This window comes from Juglans regia, chromosome 7 (genome assembly GCF_001411555.2).
Source record: "Juglans regia cultivar Chandler chromosome 7, Walnut 2.0, whole genome shotgun sequence".
In the NCBI taxonomy this organism is placed as follows: domain Eukaryota; kingdom Viridiplantae; phylum Streptophyta; class Magnoliopsida; order Fagales; family Juglandaceae; genus Juglans; species Juglans regia.
The window spans coordinates 637,092-648,220 of record NC_049907.1 but is presented as its reverse complement, the minus strand read 5'-3'; the positions used below and the strand labels follow the sequence as shown (position 1 = coordinate 648,220).

Genomic DNA, 11,129 nt, shown 5'->3' with positions numbered 1-11,129 from the left:
AATCTTATTTTATTGAAAATTTTGAAAATGATTCCATATGATAATTTATATTTATATTTTTATGAATGAGTCACTTAAATTTCGCCTTAGACTTCAATTTATATTGAGCTATTTTTACGTAATTGTTTTAAAAAAATGAATAAAACGTAAAATTTAGAGAAAAATAATAAATTTTACTAAAAAAAAAAAATGGGGCTAACTCAAAACTAGTTGTACATATAAAGATTTGTTTATGCATGTTCTCGGAATATATATTCTAAAATTTTGACTTAAAAATACAAACCAATGGCTTTTACCAAGGAAAATCTATATGCGCACGTTTGCGCATGCAGCTCTTTTCCCCCGTACGACGTCGTTGGGAGAAGTTATCTACTTATTGTTGCTGACTCATAAGTCGAATTCCATAATTACCCTCACCTCTCCGATTTCGTTCATGTGAGAGAGCTCACCCAGAACCTCCCTGCAAGTGTAAACCCCCGGCGGCCAAGCCCTGCCCAAACCCTTATTCGCTTCAAAATGTCCTCCATAACCTCAAGAATCCCATCCAAATCCCTAACCAGGCTCTTCACCCTCACCCCGAGACCGCTCTCCCGCGTTCTCTGCATGGCTACCGAGACTCGGGAGCAGAAGCTCGAGCGAATCGCTGACGAGCTTTTGGACCTCAACAAGCTCGAGCGCTACGACTATGCGATCCTCTCGAGGCTCCGGATGGGCCTCAACAAGTACGGTCCCGCACTATCCGGGCTCGGCCCATCATCCGCATCCGCCGGATCCGGTACAGGGTCTGCCGATGAGGCCAAATCTACCGAGAAGACGGCGTTCGATATCAAGCTCGAGAAGTTCGACGCGGCGTCCAAGATTAAGATAATAAAGGAGGTGAGGACGTTCACGGATTTGGGTCTGAAGGAGGCCAAGGAGTTGGTGGAGAAAGCGCCCGTGGTGTTGAAGAAGGGACTCACCAAAGAGGAGGCCGATTCCATTGTTGCCAAGTTCAAGGACTTGGGTGCTGCTGTGGTATTGGAATGACAATTATTATTATTTTTAACTTTTCGGATTTAATCTTTTGATGTAGAATAATGGCGTCTTAGATTAATGGGAAATGAGAATTTTGTTAGTGGGAAGTCAGTTTGTGTTATCGGGAGCCTTTATATGATCCCAGTTTTACTGAGAATGATTCTCTCCAAATTTGTGTTCTTGTCGTGCAATATTGAAAGTGAAAAATCTCTATTCTTCGTTTGCCTAAGCATATCACAAATACGAGCTGATTTGGTATGTTACATATCTTGTCTTGTACAAACCAAAACCCCCAGAATCTATGTTGATGTATTTGTTACCTATTGGCCCGTATTTTCATTCACGATCATTGTCAAATTGCATGCACCATGGTTTGTTTATTCTTCCACCGGATAAAACTCCATTCAAGGCAGTTTTTTTAGGCTTTATCCTCTTATTTCTTTGAGGGTAGGATGGGTTTAAAGTAAGATGAGAAGGTTGTTTGCTCTTGGTGTTGATTAAGAAAAATTCACGTTGGTGTTTACGGTTAAAAGATAGGGGCTTATTGGCTTATGATTGAGAAGACCATTTGCTGTGCTATTTGCACTTATAGATTTTTGAGTCTTAATTAACTAGGAAAATAGAAAGGAATATAAAGGCTATGAACAGTTTACAAATGTTGATAGGCTAGGAGATTATTGTGTTGAGGCATTTAGTTCTTTGAGACGTGAAATCGTTTGCTGCTTTTGTGTTTGTAAGGTTTACTGCTAGCTTGCTGAGATAGGATTTTGGTGCTACATCAACATTTTTTAGGAAGAAATAGAACTTTACCGATCAAAAAAAAGGAAGAAATAGAACTAAGGTTACCTTCTTTTTGCCTGCCTTGATAGTCAAAAATGTACAATTACTCAAAATATGATTCCTTTTCTTGTGCCATTCTTTTGTCACAAATAATGGGCAATATGAAGGCAAAACCATAGAAAAGGTGATAGAGAAATGTTCTTGCTTCCCCAAAAGCAAGATTCTCCGTTATACATAATATGTGCAAAGCTCTTGTGGACTAAATATATTGCAGTGTCTGAAAAAGATTAGGAAGGCTATGGAGTTTGATACTGCATGGGGTTGGAGGAAGATTCTTCATAATAAGGGGCATCTCTCAACCTTTACTGATGCTTTGGTGGGGAAAGCGGATTCAGTTTATGTTTGGCATGACAATTCGCACCCCTGCAGGACCACATTAATTGTGATATGGAAATAAAGCTTTATATGATTCAGCAAGCTCAATTCAAGCTTAAGGCTCTAGTGTGCTCCACAATGCTATATAGGTATCGCCTCCAGCTACACCTGACAACCTGGCTGAAACTCCGGTAACTTGCTTTCAATAGTGAAGATTCAGCTGTTTGGTTGCCTTCCATAACTTGTAAATTTACAAGTTTAGAAAGATGGGAAGCGATCAGAAGAAAACAGCCTCAAGCATACTGGGCCATGATTCCAAAACGTTATTTAATCTGCGACTTCTAACGTGCCTTTGGGAGAGGCAAGAGCAGTAACCACATCTTTTGTTAATGCTCTTTTACTAAGCTCAACTGGACAGGAAATTCTTTAAAAGGGCAAGGGCTACAAGGTGAACTCTCTGTAAATTGGCATGGACTGCAACTGAATACCATCTTCGTCTCCATCAGTCATGGATTCCTTATAATATTTCGGCTACACTTACTCTGTTATTGATTTGTCTCAAATTTGTTTCTAGTTTGTAGCATTAATTGCTGCTAGTATATTGTATTATAAAGCATTTTGCTTTAGTTTATACCTTTTGAATGAGATTTATTATTCGTCAAAAGAAAATTGAAGTTCCCTCCTCCCTCACTCTCCTGTGGCGGAAGAAACAGGGAAGCAGTGCATGCCGGTCTAAGAAGGGCATGATTTAGGGGTGATATTCCATTAATAACAACTTCGCGCTGACATGAGGAGAAGTGGAAACATATTTATATTGGAACATTTTCCTTTCTTTCTCCATGAAACAGCTGATACGTATAAAAGGCAAGAGAACTACGGACCGAGTGAGAATTTTTTGTTGCTTTTGTATACTGCTCTCGTCATCTTAGGAGTAAACCCACGCGATAGCAAGGGAGTGGGTGAAAAGGAAGCGCAAATGCGAATGTATGAACAAACACAGTAGTTGATAAACACGGGGCTTCTATTTGGTAAGCCATAGCTACCAAGCATTCAAACATACATCCCTTGAAAATGATTCTTTTCTTCATTTACTCTTCCATTGATTAAAATGACAGTCGCAAGGACATCTGGAATACATATTTAACTTGGCAACTGAAGTCCCTATATGTATTTCTTTTGGTGGTCTTTTACTTCTCACACTTGAGTTCCAAAATTTGGAAAAATCTATGAACTTCTAACAAAATGATCCCAAAAATAGCAAACACAACTCACATATCAATCTCCCAATCCCCACATTTACAAGCCTAGCCATATTTACAGTTATAGACATATTGGCTGAAGATGGAGCTGCACCAGTACAATGATGGACCCAATGCACGTTCGATACTCTTGCTACGTGAAATTCCATCATCTGCAAAATTTGCAAAGATACAACTAGGATTAACAGCCATCAAGGGCACTAAACTATAATGTGAAGAAATATTGCAGCTTAGATACAGGCGATCAAAATAAAGTTTTCTAATTGGTCAACAAGAACCTCTCTATGATAGCATGACAACATCCAACAAGTCGCAAATCATGGATTTCAGGGTTATATACAGGGTTCGTGTGAATTTTAGTACTCAGAATAAGATATTAGTTACTGTTTTGGAAAAGCGGGGGGATTGGGATTGTAACATTCTCTGAAAAAAAATTCAGAAAGTGAACAAGATAGTGGTGTAATAGAGGCATTAGGGATCCAATGCAGCATCCTAACCATGGTATCCCAAGACTACACACTATGGACAGCCAAGTTAAAGTGCAAACACAGAAAATTGAAGAGAGAACACTTTACCAAGCACGAAGTGTTCCACATTTCAGTGCCTTCATTGCTGCTTTGGCAAAAATTTGTGCTGCTTCTGCTTCAGCTTCTGCAGCGTCTGCCTCCCTAGCTGCCTTTTCAGCCTCATGGATAGCAGCTTCTGCTTCTGCAACTGCTTGTGCAGCAGCTGCAGCAGCCTCTTGTGCAGTCATACCCTTCATCTTCATTAGCTCCGCATCGACTTGGGCTTTTGTGAGAACATTGATCTCTCTCTTTTGTGCCTTCAAAGTATCCTTCTGCCTTTCCTCCAGGAGTAACAATGAAGAGCTTCTTCTTTTCTCAGAAGATATCAAAATTGGTGCCATCTTGTACTTATGTTTTATCTGTCAATGCAACCACCATAAACAGTATCCAATTCTGAATCATGATCGTGCTATTTCTTCTCCTTTAAAATTATGTCTACATGACTACATCCTTTATAAACTTCTCTCTAAAATAGTAGTTGACGCCCATCAGAAACATACCTACATATGCATATCACAAATGCTAACTTTCATGTCATTGTGCAGTGAGAAAAAAATCCTTCCTGCATTTGTACATCATCTAAAATTTCTTTGAACTGCTTTCTGCAGTACATGTACAACCATTCATGAATATCCAAGGTTATTACAAAGTAATAGCCTAGATATTTCTGCCATACAAGATAAATCTTTGTATGACCCTCAAACAGGATAAGTGTCAAACTTTTTTTTTTATAAGTATCAAACTTAAAATAATTTGCAGGATTGCAGGAATGAATCTTTCTCAACTAGCTTCATTTGCTCATCAATTTCCATGTACAAATGCCAACATGTTTCCCTGCCATCGTACAATGTAACACCCATACTTGACAGATTGAGTACCTTATTCAATCTTCCTTTTTCTGTCATATGCTTCAACTTTGTGGACAATAGTTTTTTGAGGTTTGGTGGTGCCCAGTATCGCTCCTGCAGAAAAATGTTCATAATATTTTCAAACGCATGCATTTCCAATGTTTCTAAAATTCCCAAACTGAACATGCAACCATTGATCTAAAGTTAGATGAGATTCTCTGACATTTTTTGACCAAACTGAGAAAATAATTACATGAAATCTTATAGGATTTTGAACAGTGGCAGACAATTTGTAAGCAGCCTGATAAAAATAGAAATATTATCAAGTCTGCTGGATACCAGCTAGTTGTAATTGACAACAAATTGAAAAGAAAGACTGCAGCCTCAGATCTAAAAGAAATAAGCATTAATTTATCATTGATTGATGTGATTCGATGAATTATAAAATTTCTGCACAAATAGCAGAAGCGATCAATTTGTGATAATGTTTTTGTTCTGTCAAAAGAATCGTGCTTAAGAGGAAGCCGTTTAAATCTCACTTTAGCAAGACCAATTTATTAGAAAGAAGTGAAGGTTGAAAAGAGATATGCTCAAGAAAAAAACTTGAATAATTCTAAACGCTCATTAAAAGCACTAAATGTTATGAAGTTTGACAGCTTCAAGTTTTTATTTCTGCAAGCATGATAGTTTCAAGAAGTCACAACCGAAAGGAAAGACACAATAGTGGAAATACCTCTATGTACAAAGCAATTGCAGCCCTGTCAGAACCCCTCGGTTCCTTCAAATTGGTAATAGCCTCTACTATAAGCTTATCCAACCTACAATCAAGCAAAGGAGGTTCCAAGTTCCAACAGAAGAAATCAGTGATGTCAAGAAAAACAAGATAACATGGTTACCATTACAAGATTCTTATGGACTGTGACACCTGGAGAGCCACCTTATTTTTGGAGGCCTTTTTTTTTTCTTTTTTCTTTTGTTTGGCTCTTTCCTTTATAGCTGCTATAAATACACAATATGGGTTTAACAGCAGTCTGCCACATCGGAGGGAGCAAATATTTTATGGAGATTATTTAGCAGCCAAGAGTCACGTCTTCACCTAGAGCAACTTTTCCAAGAGTGGTACTATATCTGCTGCTTAGACCATGTATAAAAGTCTAGCAATATTAGTACATAGTTTGTAAACTAGATTTACTAAATGAAGTGACACGAGAAAATAAAAATGCGATGGGAACTCTAGATCAGATAAATTAAGAATGAAAACTACTTAAGTAGGTACACTTCACCATCACGGTATACACATTTTACATAGATAAATAAGTGAAATGTCATATAATTACTAGAGGTGTAACCTTGCAAATGGTTCCTTTGAATCAGCATTCTGCAATGTTGCTCTAGAAACTGCAAGAGGCTTAGCATCAACAATTTCTGCATCACTCTGAGGTACAGTGCTCAGTGCCATGGGGCTGTCATCAAGTTTGGGGGTTGGTAGATCCCTTTTAAGTGCAAGTTTGGCCTTCTGCCTGGACCCCCATATTGCCGTCACATTTATATTTCTCCATTTATCCTGTCCAGAATATATAATACCCAATACTGACACACCATAACATATAATTTCAGATTAAAACTAAAATAGCCCTCCTAGTTTATAAGATGCAACGAACAGAAGCACCATCCATTGGATCAAATGCTAGACCTTCTTCAAAGCTGAAAGAGTGATCACACTTTCTTCCATAATAGTTAAAGAGTTGCTTCCAAAGATTTAAAACAATTACCTTCAGATCCACATTTGAGCGTAGATGTAAGATGCCACTGAACTCCGGGTCTGTTAGTATCGTGCGCCATTTGCCTGCCCCGTGTTTAATGACTCCGGCTTTAAGCGCTGCTTCTTCTTCTGCTGTCCACTTTTGCTTAGGAGCACCCATCACTAAACCCTAAAACCCTTCGAGAACAAAATCACAGTTGATCCTGCCGCCTATCAGGACCCATGCACAGAATACAGATAATCAGACAGCGACTTGAAATTAGTTGCACATTAACAGTAGATGTATAGAGACCCAGCAACGAAATCTTGACCAAACATTCCGAGTTGTACATGTAAGCCTTTCAAAACCAAATTACCCGCAAAAAGGGCAAATAACTTGTATTATTCTATACATATCATGAAGGATAAAATAAAACCCAACAAAGTAAACACCTTTATCCCATTCCTACTCCTAATACACCATATGACCGAAGCTAATTTCATCTGAATGGCTCAAATTCCATGAGAGCCCCAGATTTTATTTTGTTGCTAATAATGTGTAAAACCAATTTGCAACAACTTTAATGAAGCATCTGCACCAAAACTCAAATAAACTTTACATATTCGAGCAAACTTCACAGATTGCATCTACTTCAAAACAAAAACTGATGCATCTACTTTTCAGTTGAGGAATTATAGCCTCCAGAAATTAATGTCAACCACAAGTATCAAATTTTAGTGCAAATCAGCCCTGATTTTATTAACCCAGCAAGTTCGTACCTACAAAACAATGCGAGATAGATCCCACCGCATAAAAATGCAAGCACCATAAGAAAGCAGAGAGATTCGTAAAGTTGATGAAAATATTATCAGCATGATTTGATCAACCTCATGAACAGGTCCTAAAACCAGAGACAAACATACACCATGTAATTTAGTTTTACCTCTGAGGTGTAGCTGAGAACAAATTAACGAGAAGAAAAGAAACGGAGAAGATGTGGAGGCAGAGGTGCAGCGGATCAAAGGAATCGACCCTGCCGGAGATGGGTTCACGTGCTAATCATTTTTGGATTATATGCCAAATTTTGTTCGAATTTTTGCTATTATTACGGACGAAACATAGGATTGAGACCACAAGACATATACAGCAGAGTGCTATATACTATATAGCCTTTGTTTTCTTTCCTCTTTCCTTTTTCCTTTTTCCTTTTTCCTTTTTTCTTTCTTTTTATGTTGTCCGAGAAATACAACAACTTACGGTAATTGTGTTGCTCTTTTGAAACCCACGACCCTTATATTTTCTCAAATTACGAAAGGGGTCTAGATTGTTTTTAAATGAAACTGTATCTTGCTTGTAAAGAATGATATACAAGACCGCCCTTAATTTTCTTTTTTTTTTTAATCTTTTTCTTTTCTTTTTGTTTTTGTTCCTCACCGGTTAGGATATACCATACATTTTAATAATGATATAAAACAAAAGCAATCAAGAAGTCAATGGTAGTTATTTATGAGAGGTTTTGATAAACAATAATGGAAAATCATAAGAGAAAATAATGTAAACAACATACTTTATAAATATGAAAATTCAGGATCGAATTAAATTGATTGCACTAAGATTATTCTAATTCATGTCTGCATTTTTCGGAAGATCGTGTATATATTATTTTAAGAACCAGAATATTCACATGTTGTGCATTACACCAATTATATATCTTTATATCACTGGAATTGTTGACATAATGTAATATTTACTATCGTGAGGGTAGCTGGATGAGAGGATATGGACTCAAGAAGTCTGTCTCTATAGACACTTAAGTCAATTATTTATATATGAAAGAAGATAAAATATCCCAAGCCTAAATAAACAAGTCTAGTTTATCAAAGAACTCCCCTAGAAAAAAAAAAAAAAAAAAGAGATAAAAAGAGAACAAGAAAAAATAAAGTGTCAGTAGGAAAAGAAAGACTAGATGAAAAAAATAGAGAAAAATGAAAAAGGAGTGAAGCAAGTCAGGCACGTCAACGAGAAGTGGAGAAAAGCTGCCATCTCTCATCACTCCCAAGGCCAGGGGATAAAAATGGATTAGACCGGACGAGAAAGTGGATTGGGACTAGGACTTCTTCATCATCTTCAACCAAGCGATGAGAGCTCCAGCGAGAATATCACTTCCAGCAAATAGAGATCTAACTTCAATTATACAATGATAAATAAGAGACTGTAAAATACTCATGTTTTATTAGATTTCTCCTCCTCAAACACTCATGAATGTAGGCATTGTGTCAAACAACATAAATTTGTGTATTTCAATCTCTCTTTTTTTCCTACATTTACTTCTTATTCACTATCATTGATGTACGTACGAATACCGCACAGTCGTATCGGACCACTATTGGGAGCTCCAGACCATGCCGTTCCAGATTTGAATCATCATAGTGGGTTGAGAATAATTTTTTCTCTTATTCTAGCCTGTTGTGCGATTTTTCGACACTTACAATTCATTGACTTTTTAGAGACTATATCCTAACCTATCTTGAGGGGTAGTAGTTGCATATTTTTGTATAAGATAATAAGATATGCAATTGATAATATTTGATAATATCATGAATCTTAATACCGTGTTAAAACATTTGTTATAATCATATTCAAATTGAAAGATTGCTATAATCATGTCCAGATTAAAAAAGGAGTATGCAAAGCTTATATCATTACTTTATAAAATAAGGTGACAAAGTGTATTTTTTTTTTAAAACGACGAGGTGTTACTATTATTATTATTATTTTGTGAGTTTCCCTTCAGGCTAGATGCGGTGAGAATAGGCTATTTACATCACACAATGTTAGTGAAACACATTAGCATCCAATTGTGTAAAAAATTAAACCGTGATGGACTAAATTATGCCTCTTGTGTACTGAAACTATCTTTCTCCAGTGTTCTGATTTGTCATTATAGCCTATCACTTCAAACCATGATGTAAAGTAAGGGTGCTACCCGCACCATACGATGTAAGGTAGCCCCCACCCTGCCCCCCACCCCACATGGGGCTAGGGATGGGGTTTTCAGCCTTGTCCCTCGCCTCGGTGGGCAGGGTGTGAGGCGGATTCACAATCCGTTCTGTCTCATGTCTACTTAAAAATAGATTACATTCTACTAGGTTTAAAAATTATTCATATGTCTAAAAGTGATTAAAAATATATTTTTAGATCCAAATTGTAAATTTAAATTTTGTAAATATGACTATAATTTAAAAATTATGTAGTTTTTAAATTTACTAGTGCATATTTTGTGAATAAGTCTAACAAATTGTAATATATATTTATATATACACAATTTGTAAAATATACATATATATTTATGTTTTTATATATAAATATTATATACATATGTATATATATATATATATATAAACATGTAAGCGGGCGCGGCACAGAGAAAATGCAGGGCGGGATCCCCCACTCCTGTATGGGCGAAACAGGGTTGCTTGCCCTGCTAAGCGGGGGCGAGGTGCAGGGCCCTGCTGCCTACCCCTAATGTAAAGAAAGCCTCTTCTCCCATGATTCTGCGATCACACTTCAACATTTTAGCCATTGTCTCCAACCCCAATGCACAAACTCTAGATTTTGTTATTTATTACAAATCAAATTGAGAGATTTCTCACCAACTCTTCAATGTCTTTGTACATCCTTAAAATCCTACATTTTATCTAGAATTTCTAGTGAAAAAGAAACAACATACATATCATATTATATTTTTGGGAAAGAAAACACAAAGAGAAAAAAAAAATAAAGAGGGGATTTTGACATTTCTACTCATATATATACATACATATATATATATATGTATGTATATACATATTAATATTTGGACATGGGAGAGGGGATGTTTAGGGTTTGCTCGTTGTAACTAGCCTATGCTTAAACTCATATGGAAATCCTACACAATGATCTAGCGATGATGACCACCATTGAATGCCTACTTATTTTCTCATGAAACATTGGTGAGATGTGGGAGGAGTGGAAAGTGAAAACCACACCACCGTAGCTTCTACCATGTCAAGTTATGCATTTTACCGTGTTTGGTTTTCGATAAAGTCACAAGAAAGATGCATGACATTTACAAAATTTGATTTCTATTTTCTTATTTTGTTGAAGATCTATCTCTATTTTTTGGGACAAATTCAGGAGGATGATGGATTGATTTGGGAGGAGAATGAAACTTGTTTTGGTTTAAAATGAGTGAGGATCTCGTGCTTTGTATGTCTACCGTATAACACATGAGATTGAAGTGGTACTTTTCAATAGGGGGTGTGAATGTTTTGTTTACACTACATTTGGCATGAAGATTAAGATCCTGTTTGGATTTTGAGATGAGATAAATTGAGATGGTTTGTGAATAGTAATGAAATTTATAGGATAAAATTTATAAATAATAGTGAGTTAATCCAAATTGACTCTATTTTTTTATATATATATATAAGACGGAGTGTTTTTGATAATAAAAAAATGATGTACGTTGCTCTCCCAAGTTGTCCCCCAAATTGTCCTTAGTGA

The 11,129-nt window shown here is 36.6% G+C and overlaps 2 protein-coding genes across 2 annotated transcripts; one reads left to right on the top strand and one right to left on the bottom strand.

The window, feature by feature from the left end:
- Positions 1 to 393: 393 nt before the first annotated feature.
- On the top strand, positions 394 to 1,239 carry LOC109002461 (50S ribosomal protein L7/L12-like). The gene has a single exon (XM_018980223.2). It carries the CDS (start codon positions 517 to 519, stop codon positions 1,024 to 1,026), a length of 510 nt encoding a protein of 169 aa, XP_018835768.1. The 5' UTR covers positions 394 to 516; the 3' UTR covers positions 1,027 to 1,239.
- Positions 1,240 to 3,230: 1,991 nt separating this feature from the next.
- On the bottom strand, positions 3,231 to 7,776 carry LOC109002460 (telomere repeat-binding factor 2-like). The gene is made up of 7 exons (XM_018980222.2): positions 7,528 to 7,776; positions 6,615 to 6,814; positions 6,192 to 6,406; positions 5,576 to 5,660; positions 4,873 to 4,956; positions 4,004 to 4,353; positions 3,231 to 3,580 (listed from the first exon to the last, which is right to left on the bottom strand). Coding segments are annotated over exons 2-7 (885 nt in total). The 5' UTR covers positions 6,765 to 6,814; positions 7,528 to 7,776; the 3' UTR covers positions 3,231 to 3,579.
- Between the last annotated feature and the right edge of the window lie 3,353 nt (positions 7,777 to 11,129).

Excerpts from the sequence above, each read along its gene's own strand:
- LOC109002461 (XM_018980223.2), top strand. The coding sequence starts at position 517 with ATGTCCTCCATAACCTCAAGAATCCCATCCAAATCCCTAACCAGGCTC.
- LOC109002460 (XM_018980222.2), bottom strand. The coding sequence starts at position 6,764 with ATGGGTGCTCCTAAGCAAAAGTGGACAGCAGAAGAAGAAGCAGCGCTT. Across the intron at positions 4,957-5,575 it reads CAATTGCTTTGTACATAGAG|GAGCGATACTGGGCACCACC; the intron begins GTATTTCCACTA and ends ATTTTTCTGCAG. Across the intron at positions 4,354-4,872 it reads AAAAAGGAAGATTGAATAAG|ATAAAACATAAGTACAAGAT; the intron begins GTACTCAATCTG and ends TTGCATTGACAG.